General features: G+C 40.3%; 1 protein-coding gene across 1 annotated transcript in view; it reads right to left on the reverse strand.

The window, feature by feature from the left end:
• ARNT2 (aryl-hydrocarbon receptor nuclear translocator 2) overlaps positions 1 to 22,447 on the reverse strand; it is a 104,325-nt gene that overhangs the window by 35,271 nt on the left and 46,607 nt on the right. Inside the window, exons 6-8 of the mRNA XM_010571943.1 lie at positions 5,949 to 6,051; positions 3,866 to 3,931; positions 3,465 to 3,550 (exon numbers count right to left, since the gene is read on the reverse strand). Of these exons, the coding sequence (XP_010570245.1) occupies positions 3,465 to 3,550; positions 3,866 to 3,931; positions 5,949 to 6,051 (255 nt within the window). The remainder of the gene's footprint in view (positions 1 to 3,464; positions 3,551 to 3,865; positions 3,932 to 5,948; positions 6,052 to 22,447) is intronic.

Below are 22,447 nucleotides of genomic sequence, written 5' to 3' on the forward strand. Positions count from 1 at the left end.
AGAGAGCTCAGGCTGCAGCACTCCTGGGTCTGCTTTGTTAGGACACATGGGAAAGGCAGGTGCTGCCTCTGGGTCCTGCATGCTCCGAGCTCAGTTCTCTGCAGAGGATGAGGCATAATGCTTCCTGTGTTTTCTCTCTCATTTCTCAGTGAAAAAGGGCAGTCTGCCAGTAAGAGAGCCTTCCTGCTCCACTGAGGGCTGGGGGGAAAGTCAGGCTAGATGTGCAAAGTGATTTCACACTGACCACAAACCTGAGGCATCACAGAATTTGCTTTCTACTTTAGATCTGTGAACCCCACCCTCCCCAGTCCTTAAAATATGCCACCATACTGATGCAGCTGTCATTTTTTTTCACCTGTTTAGAGTATTTGAATTACTTAAGTGACTTAGCATAGACTACTCACAGCAGCGGCGTTGTCAAACCTGATAGTCTATCACACTAATAATCATCACAGAGCAGTTCTTGTCTTGATATTTCTGTATCAATACTGATTGTGTTATACTGAGTGTGGGACTAAAAAAAATTAACACACTGGCCACAGACAATGCAATACAGCCTAGAAAGAGAAAATACCAGGTGCTAAACAAATTAGATTAAGTACAGATTAAGAGCATTTGCTAAATATTTGTTATTTCATTCATGAAAGTATGTTTTATGTGTTGTATATTAGTTATATAATGCACATGCCAGATTGCATGTTCTGAAAGAAAGAGATATGGAATTTATATTAGAATGTCCAGTTCACAACTGAAAAATGATGCTTTCCATAGCTGAATTTTTGAACAGCTGTGATTTAGCACAAACCCATTTATTGCCAAGAATCCAGAGACGATGCAAAGGCCAGGGGCTTGCTACTCTCTAGCTGATTTGAGCAGAAGTAATTTTATTACAGGGTAGAAAAGCCTTAGCAAATTCAATTACTGCTGCAGTTATTTCATTTGCTTTGCAGATTATGGTTGAATTACCATTGGAAATGGGAACAAATGCAGTGATGTTGCCACTCACTTACCCAAACGTATTGGGGATCAATTCAGCCCATGGATATTCCCATTCAACTCCAAAAGTAAATGGCTACATGACAATCACCAACACAAAGTGGGGAAGACTGGGAGGGCAAATAACACGCATGAAAGAGGCCCCGATTCAGTACTATATGCCCCGAGAAAGGCACTCAGGCATGACTATTATGAGTAACAATTTGGATGGTTACATAAAAGGCCATTCAAATTCCACATAAGGCTGTCAAAATCGAAAACATCCCTTAGGATTGTGCTATAGTTTGGAGGCATTAACATTGTGGAGGAGCACTGGGATATCATAAGGGAGCACCATGTGATTTTGAGGAGTGGAGTAATAGAAATGGGATGAAATTCAACATTACTAAATGCATAAGCATGCACTTGGGGACTAATAACAGCCAAACTACAGCAACGGAAATGGGATGAAACTTCGTATTACTAACTGAAAGATCACACAATTGAAAGCTACTTTTGCTATGAACTGGAAGATCTCAAGTTGACAACTGAGAAAAAGGCAGCCTGGTGTATATGTATCAGGTGATCTAGGATGCAGCAGGATGCACTATACAAAAAAGAAGTATGCTATATCATACACTGCCAGTCAAGACAGGAAATACCATTTTCATTATACATCACTACAACCTCGTCTGGAACAAGAGTGTATAGTGCCGGTGACCCACATTTTGAAAAGTTAAGTGAAAACACAAGTGCAGAGAAAAGACACAAGGATAAAGAAGAGAATGCACTGTGAGAATGGAGATTAGAAGAAGTGGGCTGGTTTAACTGTGCAAAGTCAAGCCTGACAGGCTATGACCTCCTTCTGGAAATGCACCAGAACACTAGAGACAGAGAGAGAGAGAGACAAGGCAGGAAATCTCCCGCTTGATCTCCAGTGAAATATAGTCCAAGAATACACTAGCATAAATTTCCCATAAACTAATGAGGACTGGAAGTTAAAGAGGTTGCTAAGCATGGGAGAGCAGTGAGGTTTTTTAAGAGCTGGAGAGGGGGAAAACACCTCACTAATGTAAACTGGAACTTACAGTGTGATACCTGGCAACCGGGCACTCAAAGATCCAGAAGATCCTTTTCATCCCATGCTCCTGCACTGCAGTGCCTGCTCCCCTGCAGAAATGGTGCCTGGAAGTCATACACCGCTGATGTTGTAACCTAGCGCTGACACAAGTTCACGCGTTTGCAGCTCTGCATTAGCAACATACACCCCTGAAGTCTTGGATGTCTTTAAATGTCCCATAACATGCAGCAAGCTTTTCATCCAAGCTAAGCAAGGAGCTGAAAGAAATCTTATTTGACCCACATCTTCCTGAAGAGACATCCTGTATATGAAGGCTGAATTCAATTACGTTTGGAATTACCAATAGAAAAGCTAATCTCTTTGTGGAAGAAAACAAAAAAAAAAAACCCCACCCTTCCATTTTCATAGAGCAATTTACACATACTGTGCTCTCTTTTAAGACAAATGAAATTAAAACATTTTGACTCCTACAGCACACTGAAGTATACTAAACCCTACTAGCAACGAGAGGGGAGGCTTTCCTCTTCTTCCAAAACTGCAGCTCAGCAGGAAATCAACAAGAAGTTCACATCCGTGTGCTGGTGTCTGCACACCACTGCACAGACCTGGTGCAAACCACCTCTTAGCATTCATAATCCCTGGACAAATGTGATTTATGCTTGTGGTATACAACCGCAAAAGGGCAGGACAACTCATGGTTTGATTCATGCCAGCAGGCGCTGTCATATTGCAAACAGCCTCCTCAACTACTGCAAACGCCAAGGTCAACTAACCCAGTCCATGATGGTATCTGGATGAGCTCCATTATCTCCTCTTGGAATTTTTCAAAGGTAAATATTCCCATATGTAATACTGAGTTACAGTAGGTAAATGTTTTTCTCTGTAGTTCAAAGCAAGATGCCAAGACTTGTTTCCCGGAAAAACAGCCTCAAAACAGAACTTATCACATAACACTGAACTTTCTCTACTAATACCACCACTGTAAAGACCTATGTGTCTAAATTGAAATTACACATTTTCATACATAGGTGCTTGTAACTCAGTACTTAAATATAAAAGCACTAGTTGGTGTTTTCTAGAGGTACAAACGCTTTGTGTTCACCTTCTTAAAATCAGGCCATGTTTATGTTGGTTTGTCAGACTGAAAACTTTTGGCCCCAGCTGCTGTAATCCCACATTACTGACAGCTTCTACAGCTCTCTGTGCCAATGAAATTGGGAGGGGTTTCACATGGAAAAATGGGGAGGCCCAGAGTGAGTAACAACAGCCTATTTCTTGATATCAAAAGCTTCTCAAGATGAGACTGAATGAGTTACCCCACTGAAATTCAGCCTGGTTTTGTACCAGCAAAGGGATCCCAAGCCAGGTTTTCAACTCTCGCAGATAGTTCAATGAGACAGATACACACCTGCTGGTGGCCAAGCCTTGATATAGCCAGTGCAATGGACAACAGCATACTGTGCTTCGCCTTCTTTTACTGGGCCAAGGCCATTCCTAAATGAAAAGGAAACACAAAAATATCACGTTGACTGACATGCAGAATAGCTTTGTTTTTAAACTACTATTAATGATTTATTATTATTTGCAAGTTAGAAACAACCATCAACCTAGAGTGCTGTACAATGTCAGCTCCATTACAAAGCTATTCAAGCCTTACTTGTTTTCCATAATACATCTTGGAAGTGCTATTTTATGTTGTGTGCTAATGTAGATGTTTGTCCAGGTAGTACTCCTTGATTGAGCATTAGCCCAGCGGAAAATGAGAGTGCTTATGGCAACTAACTGTTGTGGTAAATTAAGTAACAGTACCTGTATCTTTTTCTCATGGTGGTTATTCTGTTCAGAGGTAAATGATCCAGAGGAGCATTTCCACACCTAAAAGTAAATTAATATTTGAAAGGGCTCAAAAATTAATATAAAAACCCAAGATGAAAATGCATTTTAAGATCTTTATTAGTATATATAAGTAGACAATAACGGATATTTATTTCTGACAGAAAGTTGCAGATTCATGTTTTCTTAGAACTTGCTGCTTCCACGGGCTGAGCTTTTTGGGTGTACTACAAACATTTTCTTTAGTTTATAAAGAAAAATAGAAGAGACTATAAAAAGCTTCCCCCCTGCCCCCCCAGACCTAAAGACTATTTGAAATAGATATTCCAAGAGTGGCTAAAGGATAGATACACTTCAAAATATGATAAAACAAGGGTGAAAACTAGAGAAGAATGTAAGTCAGGCCCACAGATACCCACACAAACCAATTTCAGTGTTCCAGTAGCTTCCCTGGACAGAGCATTTCAACTGCCATACACCAGCTACAATGTTAGTAGATATTTATCTAATGTTTGCAAGAACAGACTATTTACACTATCAAGTAACTTTTAACACATGTTCATGTATATTTTGTGATATTTCTAACTATGCCTAATTGTATAATTTTAACAATCCATTTGAAGCTAAGTAAATAGTTTGAAGGGTAAAACCAGTTCATTTTTGATGGAAAAAAGAACAATAACAATGAAACAAGTAATCACAAGGAAAGTTCACATTATTTGAGGCTCATTCTTCCCACAAGCTTTTATTTAATTATTATTATTATTATTATTCTTTTTTTTTTTTTTATACCAGTCACTGCCAAGGAGAAGGAATGAACAATTAAAATAAGATTTAGAATTACAAAAACAATGGGGCCACTGGCATGTATAAAATCATTCTCATGCACTGGAGTTTACAGAATCAGGGTGCTAGGAAATAACTGCAATCTGAAATGTTGTTTTAAAAGCTGGGGAACAACTGTAAACAGGACATTAGGCCTGATTTTCTTTGCACAAAAAAGTCCTCCTCACATGACCACTATGTGCCGCTTGGAGGAAGAGAAAGCAATGTTCCAAGTGTCTCTCTGCCAGGTTGTATTTCCTTCCCCCCAGTTAAGGGGGGGAAAGGAACTGCAGCTCTGAAGTCTAATCTTGGAGTTATTAAGTATATAAACCCCTTATAAAGGCAACCAAGAGCCATACATTCAGCTTCCTCACGTGACTGGAAGAAAATCCACCACATAACCAAAGTACAGGCATCTGTTGTAATGTGTCAAATATTTTGCTGTGCGTGTTTCATTCCATAACAAATTTTGCATCATCTGTTTTCAACACATATATTGGATATAGGCTACAGATGCAATTATGTACTTTCCCCCCCTAACCACACAGAGAGAAATTTATTGCAATAGCAACATGCATTTTATCCCATTAGCACTACAACAACAGAAGTGCCACAAGCCCCAGTCAGAAGCAGCAGGCAGGCAGATCTCTTTAAATAAGCCCAAGCAATGCAGGAGAAGTTGGAAAATTGCAAAATAAAAACCCTCTAACAATTACTCATTTATCTAGCATCAACCAGCTGACATCTGGTTAATTCATAGCAGGCTTAGGTTAATTCCTACATAGCTGGCAAGTTTGCAACTGAATTGCTGTTTGTCTTCAAGATTCTTTTAATATTATTGGTTTGCTGAAAAAATACACAGAGTTGGGCTTTCATTACACTTGCGAAAGCTTTGTTCCCAAAGTATTGATTTGAATAATTTGACTAGAAGAGACAATGGCTTACATTCCAGGGGTGAAGTTGTCATGAAGTTCTCTGGGGAAAGAATCCTACACCCCACACTGATAAAAATAACTGCAACACACAAACGAGTTGCTGTTTTGTCATTAATCATAAAGGAACACAGGTTTCAGTTTTACTCCAGTTCCAAAACCAAGCATTCTGGAAACGCTTAATTCGAGCGTGTCATTACAGCTTCATTTTTTAAGCAAGGTCAAATTGGTGCAACAAAATGTCTGAAGTCTAATCTGAGACGGGACTGGAACCACCACAGGAATACAAGGTAAATGCGTACCTCATTCTGCAAATGAAAGAGCGCCTTGATCCCATGCACATTCTCATTGAGGACTGCTGACCCTCTTTCTTCACTGTTCCAGTCTTCAAGTCCAGGATTCGCCCTAGAAAAGCCAGGCAGAGCAACTGATGTTCAGAACCTAAATTTAATTTCATTTACTACAAACTAAGATAACAATACTTTCACAAGCTGAATGCCATTAGCCCAGTTAGGGGAAAACATACCAACAAAAAATTTTGATCCTGGTCTCACATCAGTTATGTGCCAGCTTAACTAATGATTTCAGTGAAGCTGACTCTGAGTCACAACAGTGATGGCTCTTTTCTTGGTTGGCCCAAGACCAACTTCCAAGGCAGGGTCAAATGTCTGGAGGCAGAGAAGACAATGACAGCAAGCATAGCTTTTTGACTTGATCTGCTTGCTCCACTCTTTACCAGAATTGTGGATAAAGCAACATACATCATTTCCCTGACAGCTGCTCCTCTTTCCCTGGGCTCTCATGTCTAGCCAGAACACTCTCACCATAATACCACCTCACATATTCAGGGCTGCAGCGATGGTGAGGAATACACAAGACCAAGCTCTTCTCCTTGATGATGAGATACAGGATATGTCACAGCAGCATTTGTGGTGGGGCCCTTTCAGAGTTGATAAAAAACTGACACATTAGCATATTGTTAAAGTTAATTTTCAGCCGGATCAGTGAGATGATCCGATAGCAACATGAGTCTACGCAAAGTCCATGGCTGGACCCTGCTGATCAGCATATGCTGACTGCAGACCTCAGAATCTCACCCCACAGACACAGCACTGAAAAGGGACGACAGCAACTAAGTCATCTCAAGAGAGGACAGCACTGAGGGAGTGCTGAGCCAACACTCCTACAGCAAGTTATCAAAAAACAAAGACAGCAATGCAGTAACAAATTAATCTTTCCATCCTCCTGAGACAAAACAGAAGGCAGTGATTACTACAGATAGGTTCAGATCAGTGATGCCAGGGTACAGTGTATCACCTAAAATCCTATTCTTTATCACCAAAGAACTAACAGAATGGACTTTTGCATCTACAGCTCAATTGCTAACAGATGACTATAAAATCTTGCACATTAGTAACACAGACTAGAAACGAATCACTGGCCCAGATCCACAATGCTTCAGGGCTGGACGCAGCCGCAGAAGTGACAGTGGGCAAGAGAAACGCAGTGGAACAGCTGCTAGACAATTAAATGACAGCCACACCGGTGCTGATGACACATGGCCATGAGCAAACCGACATGTTTAAGGTAGGTACAGTATCTTTGGATAACTGAAACTATGCAAGCCTAAGCCTTTACTGTGATATAACTAGCCAAGTTTACAGTGGTACAAGATAGCATACTCTGACTGTGCTAAGTTGAAGAAATCATGCAGAATACATTCAAAGTCTCCCTCACCAGATTTCCTCAAAAGTCTCTGTCCAAAAATTAAGTTCTGAAATAATCTTACTGCCGAACATTAATTTCAGAATTATTTTAACTGAAAATACCTGCTTCCATCCATGAATGGGAATAAAATAACTATGCAACAGTTTAAAGATCAGAATTTTAGATAAGGAACTAGGCAGTAGCATTTTATTCTTAAGGTATACTAAAGATAACTACTTCTGGAGCAAAGCCATCCTCGTCAACAGAAAGTCAGACCGTGTCATTTCGTGATCTCCAAGGTATACCTCAGCTGGTTAAGAAGTTAACAAGCCTGGGAGCAACTCCTAAAGATGCTTCATTTGGGAGCAATTCCTAAAGATGCTTCACTTCAGAGCACTGGGCTATATGTTAATATAGATGTATGATTCAAGTGTGAGCTAGGAAAAATCATACCACGGTATTTCCTAGCTCAGTTACGATGACGTAGGATGGATCTGAGGTTCAAACACACTTCCCTTCCCTGCATCAGAGAGTCTGTCTCTCTGTCTCATTTTCTATATCAAAGCCACAGTCTATTTCCCCATCCCCTCAACAAATCAAACAATTTAGAGAAATAAAATATCATTAGGCAGGAGACATACTGACTCACGAAGGCAATACATGATAAAGCAAATAAAGACAGAATATATGTGCAGGACCCAACGTCTGTCTATGTATGAGCATACAAGCCACACCAAACCATTAAAAGAATTTTTTCTCTTTGGACACAATAACTTTGTCATACACATAAACAAAACCATAGTTTTTGTGCACTTTTTTTTCCCCATTCCAATACAAATTCTTGAAGTGACACTAACAATCAAAAAGCAGTGACAGTAAACGTAACTCAAAGAGCTAACAGAAAAGTCTCAGTTTTTATCATCCAAGAGCATCTGTAAAAGTAAGTATACTTCACAATTATGTGGCCGCTAAGCCTAAAATTGCTGACACATGTTCCTTTGGCACGTCTGGAACCCCCGACAACAAAAGTCATAGTTTTTAAATTTAGCTTTTTGTTTGGCAACATCTTAAAAATATGTATCAGATAACAAACAGTAATCTAAATTTTGCCCTGACTTACAAAATCACCGCAGGGGGTACGTAAGGGTATGAGTCAGAGAAACGTTTGGTACATAGATATTATGACAAAGCTCTCTCAGCAGCTTGTTTCAATAGTCTGTCATGCATGTGTTAAGCTTGTAGAGCTCTAAGAATATAGTGCAGATTTTGATAAAGAACAAGCAGTTTGTGTATAATATTTTATTAGCAGCTTATGATCAAATTATATTAGAAAGAGAAAGAATCATAGTTGAATAGACTAAGGACAAAGTTTCCAATTTAGCTCAAACAAGCCTGTCAGTGCACTCCCTGGGATAAAAGGGATCTCCTAAGACACAGCATACCAGGGCTCATATCTCTGTTGGAGCTTTTAAGTTAATAATATTGGTGTCACCAGGTGTGTAGAGCATACCTGGAAGAGTAAACTGGGAAACAACCCATTGTGAGATCTGTATGCAACCAATGTGGCCATGCAGCACAGGCAGATGCTAGCTTTGGGAAAAGGAACGGTGTAATACCCCCAAGCGCTTGCAACCTGTGTCTTGCCCATAGTCTTGCATACACACCACCAAGAGCTTTCTCTGTTTGGAGAGCTCTCCTGTTTAATAATGGCAACCTGGATACAGTGTAACCCCTTTTTATTTTTGTGCTAACTGCTCAAAAAACCATCTTCATTTCTAGACCTAGACTTACAGCATTTAGCTTTTACCACATAATTCTAAAGAAGTGCAGAGAGATGGAAAACAGTCAAGTCAGGACAAGCTAGAGTTGTACCACAGTATGTGTCATGATTTCTTATTACTATGACAATCTGCAACTGTGTGTGACAATACCTGGTCTCAAGTCAAAACTCAGAGCTGTTTCTCCCCAGGCTCCTCGCCACTCCATACCTGACTCTGAGAAGGGGATGGACCCACACTGCTCTGCTTCTGCCAGCATGGAATTGGAAAATCATCTTCTACCCGCTTTAATATCATCTACAGTTTGCTGCAGCTGCTCATGTGATGGACCTTGGCAGGTCCCACACTGCAGTCAAGCAAACTGGCATAAATCACAACTCAGTGTCACATAGACAGCTCAGTTCAAGAAGGTGGCATGCTCTGATGATGGCTCTGTCACAGAACCATAAAATATTCACATCTCTGTGTGTTCCTGCCTCTTCTACGCTGGTGCTGCTACCTTGCTTTCTCCACAGCAAACACACATAAAGTACATTTGATGTAAAAGTTGGCAATTATATTCTTATTAATAAGAAATATTCTAGGATGCTCTGACAACTCCTGCTAACCAAATAGTGCACGCGCGCATTTTTTTAATTTCTTCTTCTAGTTTCTTCAGAAGAACAGTTTTAACAACCCAGTGCCACCACCAGCTGGATCCCTTATGAGCTTCCCCATAAATTGGTAATTGCATGTAGTTCATTTTTATGTTAAACTTTTCCCCTCCCCAGCTCCAGACACAACCCTCGGATACAGCAAGTGGAGGATGCATGTCTCCAGCACAGCACTACTGTGACTGACTTGGCTGTCTTATTACCATTCACAGCAGCTGCACAACTCAGAGGAAACCAGAGTTTACTCTGCTGCAAAAGAGAAAGCAAATAAATGAGAGCAATGCTTATTAAAACCAGCACATAAATCTCTCCAGTTGGTCTGGGTATAACTGATAATTTGTTGAAATCTACCCACTACAGTCCCCATTCAGAAGGCAGTATTGCTTAAATCTGTAATAAACCAGTTGTCCGCTGAGCGGGAACCCACCACGTGACTCAGGAACCTGATGTCAGCTGTCATTACTGGAAAGGGCTGTCAGAGGGGACCACAGAGGTGATGTGCAAGAGATTCTTTATTTGGGTAAAATTAGAGAAGTCATTTAAAGCTCTTCCCACTAAAGAGATTAGTTAGTAACCAATTCAACTACTGAGGACACATGCCAGAAACATTCCCTTCGTGTTATGCCGCAGCGTGTTTTCAAAGATGCTCTAAAAACGTTCTCATAATGATCAAGGGGACAAATGTTCACATTGGCACTGATATGCCCCTTGTGTGTGCGAATAGTGAACAGATTATGCATGAACCTTCCCCTTTTGGATCTCCAATTGCTACTGTGAATGTTCAAATACCTTTTCTATGCTTGCAATGATTGAGATGAACTTAAGCCAAGGATTGGCCTGTGCCTGCTGAAGTTCATGGGGTTTCAAATCTGGGAGTTTGGCTCAAATCCATCTTTACACAATAGCACCAGCCTGTTAGAAAAATTTGTCCCTCCATGTTTAAGCACTGCATGCTAAGGTTTGTAGCCTGGTAATCAAACACAGTCTGTTCTTTCTTATTTTTTTCAGGTTTTGTTTTTGTTTTTTTTTTTTTAATTGTGGATTCAAAACTCCCTAAGCTTCAACACCTAATTCTACCACAAATGCCTTCTCTGCTGGATTTCCTACAGTCTGTAATTAGAAAGAAGGATTGTTACATGAGGGCATACTTTTGCAAAAATTTCAGTGCAAGTTGAAATGTCTGTCTCTAAAAACAATCATATGGTATTCACATCCAGTTTGCAGCATGGGAATACCCCTCTTTTGCAACAAAAGACTACCACCTGTTTACAAAGATCAGAAGAAATATGTTTTGGTCTCATGCACACAAAAATACTGTTGGCAAAGTACATGATACAATTTTCCATTTCCCTCTAACTCATCAGTAAATAGACTGCTGTCTTGCACAGAATCTTGGACCTGATAAGGAAACAGCCTGAATTGGTATATGGAGTCTCATCTTGCCCTCAATACCTCCAGCAACCCAGCAAGCTTTGCCCTGTAGCTGATTGCGTCTTGACTTGAAAGAACAAGTTAAATATTTCATAATTATTCTCAGTCACTGGATTGTCTACATATTTCTTTCCAGGCAAAATAAAATAAAGGATAAACTAAGTTTGGTTTGGACAAGATAACAAAAGATGACTTTGTGCTCATCAAAAATACTCCACAGGCTACTCAGGGAAGACAAACAGGACACAGGAATACGGCACACAAAAATCCTTATGAAAACTAAAGGCATCTTTATCTTACTATGAAAATGAAAAAAGCAAGACAGGGATGCAGCAAAACAAGAGGAAATAATTAAAAATAAAAACAAAGTGATGGTCAAGGTACTGATGCTTCTGGCCACAGCTCCAAATGTAAGCTGACCCTCGAACTGGAGGGTCAGAGAGCAAAGGACTTCTGTGGTGATGCTCTCTATTAGTACATTGAGTCTTTAGAAAGTAGTGGCAGAGATCAGCTTGAAGATGCACGTTCTCAACTAAAACTACTAGCTGCCAGCCCATCACACAGAAGTGCAATACTGCAAATGAAATATTTATCATTTGTAGGGAGGCAGCACAGAAAAGTCTTTATCACTCATGAGCATAGTATCAAAAGCCAACTCTGTTACTGTACCTCGGGATATCAAGGATGTGCATGAAGACAGCAATGGTGGTTGGACACTGACTCCACAACAGTTTGTACAGATATAAGATACAGGTCACTGCTGGGGATAAACAATAAAGTTCTAGAAAATGAAGTGAAACTCTTCTGTTATTTTTCATTCATCAGTTTACACATATGCACCAACTACAGCTGAGCATTCAGCTTTACACCAACTGAGGTATTCAGCTGGCAGAGTTCCTCTTGAAAACAATGGATGCATTATGAATACATGAACAGAATGTCTTCAATAAGAAGACTAAATAGCCTAAATTTGATCAATTTATATTAAATTACTCTTGATAAGCTCATGCCAGAGCAAAGCAATTATTCTGCATTAATTCAACAATTAAAAGAAAATAAAAACCTTTAAAAATTTATAACCTTACAATTGTAAGGGATAAAATTGTCTCTCATGTTTAATGCAGCTCACCAAGTGCTTTAAGCTCCATTAAGTTTAATAAACATACATCCACCCTGTGGATCCCAATATAAAAAAAATGACACATTCTAATAACACATTAAGAATCAAAACCGAAATGCAAACACAGTATTTGAAGGCTCTTCTTCCAGGAACTCATGTTTACATAAACCAGAAGCAGCTAGCAATATACAAATAAAACAATATACACATAAAAAAAAAATGAAAATCATGTTCACCCAGCTCTTCTCTCAGCATTCTGGGTTTTATTAGTTACATAAAGGTAATGTTCATAAACGCACAGAGATATCTACCACGTACATACACATATTGGAGTACAAAGTCCCTGTCCTGAAAGCCCAAGTCCCTACCCTAAAAATGACAAGATATCTACTGTAGGGTTGGTGAGACAGAGAGCAACTGCCATAGCACAGAAATATGCTGCTGGTCATCCAAGTTTCCTCTAAAAACAGAGCATCCCTTCAGGATCACAACACCAAAGACAGGAACTATGTGGGGTGAATGCACCAAATGATACAATCCTAATAAAACAGTACCCACAAAAAAATGCATCTCTCTGGCCCCTCATTGAGGGGAAAGCAAACACATGAGCAATAAGGATAGCCTGAACACTCAAAACAAAGGTGGACTTAAGACCATCCCAACTTCAAATTACAAACTAACTGCAGAACCACATGACTGGCACCAGTTACACTGTGCACCCAAAACCAGCACCAATTTTACAGCATGCCTCTCTCGCTCACATCAGAGGTTACAGTGCAGCTCTCACAGGCAACGCCCGCTAACCTGTTGCTTATGTTAACACCGCTACTTCATATGCGCTGAGAAGTTAAAGTCTGTTAAACATATGACAAAAAAGACACCAATTCTTGGTAACATTTAAAACACATCGAGAAGCCATGAACAATGCACAGTTCTAGAAAGTAAGAGCCTGACGAAGTTGTTTTTACAAAACAGATTTGCTAACTCGTGATGCTTAACTCATTCACCAAAAACCCCTGCTCATTCACAAACAACCCCAGCGTGCAGGCACTGGCATTTCCAACACGCTTGCCTTCCCCTGCATCAGACGCAGCACCAACACGTGGGACTGCTGCCAGGGCTCATGATGATGCACAGCAGATGGGCTCGTAACAGGCAGCAGACTTTTTTCTCCTTCATACTTCAGATTCACGCCGAACAAGTATCATAGCTGCGTTGTTAGAGGTGTACATACTGTTTTAATTCACACGTGGAAAGGGTCCGTTCTCCAGCCAGTCTCCCCTGTGGGTGCAGGAGCCCCTGGGTTCTGCTTGGAAGGTGTCTGGTAGCGCAGGTCATCCCTTACCGGTGTTACAGCCTTTATGGACCATAACCACAACTTCAGTCCCTGGCTTACGGAAACCTCAGGACATGGCAGGAGGTGGAGCAGAGAACATGTTCCTGATCATGTGGAGATGGTTGATGCGATCTAACTCTTTCCTGATATTAAAATCACGATCCTATCAAATCTTTCAAGGAGCGGGTCAGTAGGACTTTGAGTGCTGCAGGTGAGAACAAGGTTTCCCTATGGACACTTCCCACCCTTGTTTCCCAGCTAGTCTGACTATACAGAGAGGATGGGACCTCGCCACAGGAGCCTGCACCCTACCAGCAAGGCTGTAGGGGAAGCCAACATTTATTTATACCTCTGTCCTCTGCCGTATAGGCTTTTGTGCCCTGGTCCAACTTCTCCAGAAGAATGAAGCCACGGGGACAGTGGTATATCAATATCCCTTGAGAATACAGTACAACTGTAAAATCAGTCAGCCTCACGCAGCCTGGAACAAAATCAGGGACCACACAGGACTTCCCAGCTGTCATTATACTGCACACGTATCAACCAAGCAGCTTGCGGGATGGCAGGCATAAAACACAGTCACTTGCTCCAAAGCTGGCAGTCCTTTCCACCCAAATGTTATGAGACCGCTTTAGCTCTCACAGGCTGGGCTTCACTGCTCTCGTGTGCTTGTTTTATCACACAGCAGGAAGCGGCACCGTGTCCCTGCCCCACTGCACATACCACTACATTACAAAGCATCACTAATGCACTGATAAACAAATACATTAGTACACAAAATAAATAACTGGCTCCAAGCGTGTACTTGTTGTTGGCAGACATTAAAGCAACCTTCAGAGGAGATCCACTCCTTTACTCCTATTTTAAAGATGAAGACACTGACGCTCAAAGAACGACTTTGCTTGCCTGTGATCAGCCAGAAGCAGAGGTGCAGCTAGGAACAGGGTCCAAGCTCGTATAAGCAATATGAGTTCTCAACACACTGTAGCTGTAGATAAAAATTCTCAATAACATAATCCACAGTGATTCCCAGAAAGTCCATAAAAATCTCATGACAACTATATGCTTATCAGGGCATAATCAGCTTAAATGAGAAATAAACATGATTAGGCTTCCAAAAGAACACTATAGGCTGGGTGGCTGATTTATCTTTCCTTATACCCAGTGATAACCTCTTGATGTATCAGTATAGAACTTGAAATAAATTAGCCCAAATAAAGAAAAGAAATTTCACTTGAATCGAATGCTCCACTTTCACAATGCTAATTAGAACTAGGACATGCTCTCTGTTGCTCATTTTTCTCTCCGCACTCTTGAAAAAATTCCTGAACTACCTACCCCGTAACGATGGCTAATGTTCCACTTATAAATATAAACCATCAAAGCTCACTCTCCTCACTAGCCAGCTTCTCATGGGGACTATTTGAACATCTCTAAATATGTTAAGGTTTACATCATCTAATTGCAAAAGGCGTTGTATAAGCATTAGAGTCAAGTTATGACATTCTTACAATAGAATGAAGAGTCGATCCAATCAACAGCAAAGTTAAAAATATAAAAAAAGAAGTAATGCAATTGAAATGTAGCTATTTTTAAATATCTGTCTGTCCTCTACTTACCAACTGGAGACACTGACCCACAAAGGGGGAATTGAAAAGCTTTCTCACCCCCTCTTGTTTTTCAATAAGAAACCCCTCACGTTACACAGCTGTTTGCTTAATACAACTTGTTCTTATAAAAGCTCATGAGGCCAAAAGGTCTCTACTGTGCCTGCCTTCATGTTTGACTAACCAGTCTGCATCATGTAATTCTCCACAGTGTCGGGCAAATATGCATCATTTTAATTAAATTAAAAAGGAAACTATGTGGGCTTTTGAGCCTTGCTATTGAGTTAATTCTAAGGGACTATCTGAAGGGATAGTGTTACAGATCACATGCAAGCCTCTGCTGATGGACCTGGAAAAACTGGACATAAAAACCCAAGCAAATAATTCAAAGCACATGTTGAAAGTTAAGTTATAACACAAAAAAACCCAAAAACATTTTAAGGACTAAATGTATTTTGAACTCTCAACAATGGGTATCGTACGTATGGGAAACATTCAGCATACTAAATAAAATAGCTTACAGAAGCCCATACAGATGTGTAATCTCTCCCTAGCCATAAATACAACAGCATCCATCTCCAGCTTCAGTTCTGTATTTGTAAAGTGGGACAATGATTCTCTTTTCTTTCATCCTTGCATTGTCCACTTAAACTTTAGCAGCAGAAGCTTTATCTTGCTATAGGTTTCTCTAAGTCCTGATACAGTCACATTCTGATCTCCACAGGTACTTTCAGGCTCAGCCATGAAACAAATAAATATCACTAAGTTCATAGTTCAATGAGCTGGGCAGTTGGGATAGCACTTCTAGTTACAATTATCAGATGTATTTGAAGGAAAGCCTGAGCTGGAGAAAATTATCATACTAAGGCCTGCCAGCGATCCAAGATACAAAGAGCTCCTCAAAAGACAAGAGTAGACCTTCTAACTAGAAAAACGATGGAAAACCCCAGAAACAGTTACTGCAAAGCACCATCAGCAGAGACTCCCATGACAGGAGAGCTATCCAAAATAACTCTGCAATATGTAATTTATTCTTTTACCATTCACAGCTGCATAATAAATCAAAACATAAAAGTTGTAAGTAGTTTTTAAATTAACCTATTTGTTTCACTTGAATACTCAGCAGGAAGCTTTACTGAAAAACACTTCTGCCACAAAAGCTTCAGCTCCTGGCATTCTGTATTACTGGTACTTCATTATCAAACTCAAATAACTGGGATATATGCTTTATTAGTAAATACTTGTATTATCTGGTTCTGAAACTTGGCTGTGGTCTGTTCCACATGAGCTGGTGACATACCATTGAACAGTCCATTAAAGGAAATAAATAATGACTGCAAGATGACTTTGTAAGATATTTTGCTGGGGACAGAATTAAATTTAAACACATGAGGAGGGAGAGAGGGAGGAGAACAAAAGGCCCAAGGACGCTGTCTGGTTGTTTTTATAGGCTACTCCTTTAGTTCAATTAAAATAAGGTGTGCGGGGCAAAACATCATTATAGGTTTTAGTTCTCTCTTTGCAGACTCAAGACACTTGAAATTACATGCAAAAGTCTCCATACTATGAAAACAGAGAGAAGAATGATGACGTAAGTTCAGATCTAAGGCACTACAATAAAACAGATCAAACCACAGAAAACTGACAGCATGCCATGTTACCACTCTGGTTATGTGCTGCCATATGGGAGGCTTTTCCCCCCATGCAGCTCTGTGCAGGGAATCAGTGAGGAACAAGTGGGTGCTGTGGTCTCAGCAAGCTGGTGGAAGGCCAGGGAAGGATCAAAGACCATAGAAGTCCTGCCTCTGCTGTCCCAGTATTGTGAAATAGGAGAGCTTCAGCTAAGTAAAGAGAGATGAAAGCAGCAGGGGATAAGTCAATTATTTCCCTTTTGAAGCAAGTGGACACTTGGCTGGAATACTATCACTCCCAGGCACCGCTCCTCCCTCTGCCTCCCTAGCTTGTTGCTACAACTCATCATGTAATAATAAAATATTTTAGTGCATTGTATTAACTTCATTGAGACAACAGAACATTCAAATTAGGCTAAAGGAAAAGCTAGTTCTCCACAGGGCAGATGTTAAGGCTAATACTGCACCCTTGCAGCATCTGTGGAGTTCCCATCAAAGCAGCGAAGCACCTGAGATTTACAGAGGGTTGCAAGCACAGCCAGTGCCAAAAGGCTCCAAGAGGCACGCTCAGACTCCTTTATTGGCAATGTGTTAACCGAAGAAGTTGGTCAGGTATTTGTGAAACACTAGTATTTTTTAAAGGGGGAAAAAATCACTAACTCCATATATTTCATTATGTTTAACAAAACAGAGCAGGTTGAATAAATATTCAACATTAAAAAAACCAACCACCCTTGAAACCCAGCAACTGAAAATGATCCAGTCAAACATCTGTGATAACAGACCTAAGTACGTGGCAGTTTCTAAGTGAGAAACTAAAGGTGAAGACTGAAGAGAAATAACAACCACAAAACCCACTTGCACATGCATTCCCAAACACCTGAAAATTCACCCTAAAAGCATACCCTAATGCTAATTGGGTGTAAAAAAGTCTGTCTCAGAGTACTAGGCTAAAGCTGCTTCCTTATTTTTGTAAAAACACGTACTGACCTCTTTAAACCACCATTATAATTACCAAAGTAATTTTAAAAAAATGCAACTTATCATCACTAGTTTTCCTTTCAGCACTATCCACCCAGAGTGTCTCAGCAGCAGGGAGACCACTGGGTCACTGTGTTTGTGTAGGAGTTGCTCTATGAACTGTTTTATACGTAGCTGGCTTCTCCCAACGTTTCGGATTTCTTTCCCCCCCAGAAACAGCCCTAGAGACCAAAGCAAAACAAAATTCTCTTGGAATAAATTAAAGAGATTAAATGTACCATGCATATAAAATATGATCATTTGAAAGTACCTATTTTTCGAGAGCAAGTTGGGTTTTTCATATTTCTGTGGCATTGTCTAGTGTGTCAAAGGGCAGGAATGGTGCTCCAAGGCCTTAAAGTCCTCTTTCTCCCATAAACAATGCAAAATGCCAAATTCCACCCTCTGTGTTACCCCTGTAAGATCACGGGACCACAGTCACTGGTCACACAGCCGTGACTGAATGAAGGACTTGTTTCATTCACTTCAACTGAAAAACAGGATGATCCACTTGCAAAGGAAACATTAAGTCCCACAAGTGTAATTTAATGCACAGAACATTTAAAACTTTCCTTATCTTCCTTCTGGAGAGCCCAGCACATTCACAGACTCGGATGGCTCTCACTCACCCACTAAGGTTTTCTACATTGTCACATGGAGTTGGCAAACTGTGCTTGATCAAACCAAATGACGACAGAAGACAAGCTGAAGACACAGAGGCTTTGGGCATCACTTCTAAGCACACACAAGTGGGACAGCCAAGACGTAGATCCCACAAAGGCACAGCTTCCTTATTTTCTGCTCCTAAGCATCTACTGCACTAATTCATTTGCCTGCTAACAGAATGGGGATGGAAGAAACAGAACATTCATTTCCTCCATTCTACATGTAAAAAACCCGCCAGCTGAACAGACTAAAGCTGAAAACCCACAAATTCCTATGCTTGGCACTGCCCAAGTTCAAAGGCCATCTCTGGCTGGCACTGTAACCTTCCTGCTATGAGAATAAATGGTCCACAAAAATGTGGGCAGATATTTTTCTTTGGAACAATGGCACGGCAACAGGCTGGTGTGTATGGAAAGTCTTACATCTGAAACATCCTTCACTCTCCGCAATGCCGGTGGGACCACATAACTTTGCTGAAAAACAGGTATCACATGGTGATTTGGTAGTTGTCAGTAACGAGCCAAATCTCTTCCAAGATTTAACACTTAAAATAGGAAAAGATGCCTTGCCAAAATTGGCTTTTTCCAGACTGAAACCTGAAATACTCTGTTCATATGAATCACTCATATATATTCTATAGATGGCAGTATGTTTCAAGAATTGTCCCCTCTTTTTCAGGACAACCTATGTTGAAGCTTCTGTTTTCAAAAATCTCTCTGTTCCCTTCCATTGCAGGTACAATAATCCTGGCACAGCTGTCTCCAGCCTCCACCCTTCTAAGGAATAAAGTGGGGGGGGGTGGGTATGTGTGTGTGGGTGAGTGGAAAATCCCATAAAATATTGAGTCAAGTTTCAGACAGTCCTGCAGAGACATAAAAGATTTCAGGACATCTCATATCATGTATATGGAAACTTTCTCTCCTCCCCATCCTGCCTGCTTTGCTGTGTGTTGTTTACTGGACGCCTGCTTGTCTTCATCCTACAGGTTGTTAAGTTTCATGGACATTTAGTGAAAACAGCTGATGATGAACCACTGTTTTATGCTGGATAAAAAGCACAAGTAGCTATTAATTATACAACTCATTCCCTACCTGCCCAGAGGCTAACAGTCTTACTAGGTCAGTCATCCTGTGCTAAGATGTTAAAATCTAAAATACTGAGATCTGGTTTTAATTCTCTGTACTCTGACTTCCTAAGCTGCTGGGCACGTTTCAGAGACAGATGGTTCTTTAGGGTTCATGTACTTAAAAGAGTTCACAGACAGAAGTAAAAAAAATAAAGAAATCAAGTGCTGTCAGTTGAAACAGCCCTTTACACGCAGAGTACCTTTCTAATGCATAAACCTCTTACAAATCTGCTCTTCAGATCCAAAAGCTAGAGAACAAAGTCCCAAAGGTGCTTTGCTGCAGCTCCTTGTTTTGTCGACTGTCTCAGCAAGGACATGCTTCTCTGAACAAAAGGGATTTCCCCCACCAAGGAGAGTTAAGAGTTCTGGGAAGAAAAGCATCTATCTTTGGTAAGTATCTTAATTTCTACAAAAGACACAGGGAAGACAGAACATCTGACATATTTTTGGTATAAAATTTTTGGCACCAATACCTAAAATAGACTTTTTTACCCTTTTTTTTTTTTTTAATAAATAGGCTGATCCAATTTTCAACTGGGTAAGGAAAAGCTCCTTGGTTTGCTAATATAGTGCAGAAGTCATCCCATTAATAAAATGCTGTGATAATATATTACATTTTCATTAGACATGAGTTTTACTGTTACTGGTGATGACATTTAAGGCATATCAGAATTATATTTGCCAGGACTGAGTTTCTGGTCATGCTTCAAGTTAGTCTTTGAATTTTGCACATGAAGCCAAATAGGAGTCTTATCCAGATCTTCTCCGTATCAGTTGGAGTTCCTCCTAAATCATTAATTCCAGTCAGAGTTCAAAATAGTGATCATGAATAAGAACACATTTGCATTCACTGGCTGGCTGTGGGTATGAGAACTCCCTTTCTTCTAAGAAAGATCATGCAGAAATCAGAGTTGGAAAATTGACATGGAAGTATAAGACAGCCCCCAGCGCAAAAACTCCCGCACTGATTTTCAGGAAGAGTATCTGTTGTAGATAGAAGTTATTCCTAAACTTCTCTTTCACACGGTTATTTACCACTTGTTGAGCACTTCCCATCTGTTCACTGCTGTGGAAAGCTTTACTTTGCTTCTCCACTGGTCTCTGGCACTGCCCTCTTTTGAGTTTAACACTATATTTCTCATTTTTACAAACAATTTGACTGTATCTACAGCATCTGGATTTTGTGACTGTGTCTACAAACTCTGCTTGCTAACAGAAAGCTTTGCAGTTGGACAGAAAACTGCATATGCTGAAACCATCATTGCAAGACATCATATTATTTGAAGGTTCCGTGAGACAGGTTCCCCAATCCAAATCTCTGTTTGTGTAACGCAGAGTGATGTTTCCATAATATTCATGAATTGTCACACAATGGTCTTTTCTTCTAAAAACATACCCATCAACTCAACTTTTGCTGTGGTCAGTCACCATTTCCATCATAAAGTTCTACTTTTTTGTACTTATAAAATACGGCAATAAAATATCATGCCAAGATTAAACTTGGCATACAAGTTTTGTCCAGGGGTAACCTCAATTAATCTTTTTCAGCTAGCAAGTAAATCAACTTAGCCTTTTTAAAATCACTTGAAAATGAAAGCTGTAGAGGTACTGGTTCTCATCATTTTCTTGCAGTCACAGGTCCGCAGTTTCAGCACCCCTTAGCTACTCAGCTAAAACAGTTTGCAAAGACTCCTTCTGATCCTGAATGTCCTGAGGAGGCTTTGTGCCATGGATGGGGTTACTTAGGCTGCTCCCTGTCTCTCCTTAGCTATAGAGACTGAGGCTGAAGGAAGGTGTTACAGCTGGATTACTATGTGCTGTGCTGCTTGGAGCTCAGAATTGAATATAATAAACTTGGGTGTTTCCCATTTGCACCACTGGAGATGCTGGCTGCAGGGACAGGGATCTCACAGCCTTGACAAGCACATCTCAGACACATCATGGAATCAGTCGGAGTATTTCCAGGCAACCACACAGAGGTATCTATATTCCTCATTCTACTCTTTTATGAACTGCTTACAGAGAATTAGACTGGTAGAAATCAACCTGGCGAAGTGTTCTAGAACACTATATTTTAATGGTAGGACAGTCTACTACAATACTTGCTCAGTCATTTTTGGAGAGTAAATGTAGCAGAGGTATTCTTCAAAAGCTGTTTTTCTTTGCAGTGAAATCTAAGTTCTGTCTATTCTCTGCGCCATCAGAGATTTGTTGTCTGTCCTACTGTGGGATCTGATCTTCATCCATATTTGAAGTGATTTGTTTTCCCATCTGCAGATTTCCAAGAACAAAGAGGGAAAATAAATTATTATTCGAATATCTGCCCCATCCTGATTAATCATGCCCATGACGCATGTAAAGACTTCTTGGGAGCACTATTTGTTGCTATCATCAAGTCTCAGCTGCTGTCTTTTCTAGAGCATTTCAAACTGTACATACGCTTCACAGTTCAGCTTTCCTGTTGCTACAATGTGTTAGCAATTAATGTACAATAAACAAGCAGACAATTGTTCCATTTCCAGGGAATAAAATCTCCAAGGATATAAAATGGAATAGAAACTATCCATCCTTCCCCGTGTCCTGAGAGGTAAAAATAGAGCAAGCAATTAACTCCCCAAACACACTACATGGTTTAGGCCATAGTTAAACAGCCACTTCAATTTGGCATATGCTTTTACTGCTCCTGAAGTCCTGTTCTCTCCTTACCCTTAACTATTCACTCCCCA

Source organism: Haliaeetus leucocephalus, unplaced genomic scaffold (assembly GCF_000737465.1).
Source record: "Haliaeetus leucocephalus isolate CR32 unplaced genomic scaffold, Haliaeetus_leucocephalus-4.0 Scaffold339, whole genome shotgun sequence".
NCBI lineage: Eukaryota > Metazoa > Chordata > Aves > Accipitriformes > Accipitridae > Haliaeetus > Haliaeetus leucocephalus.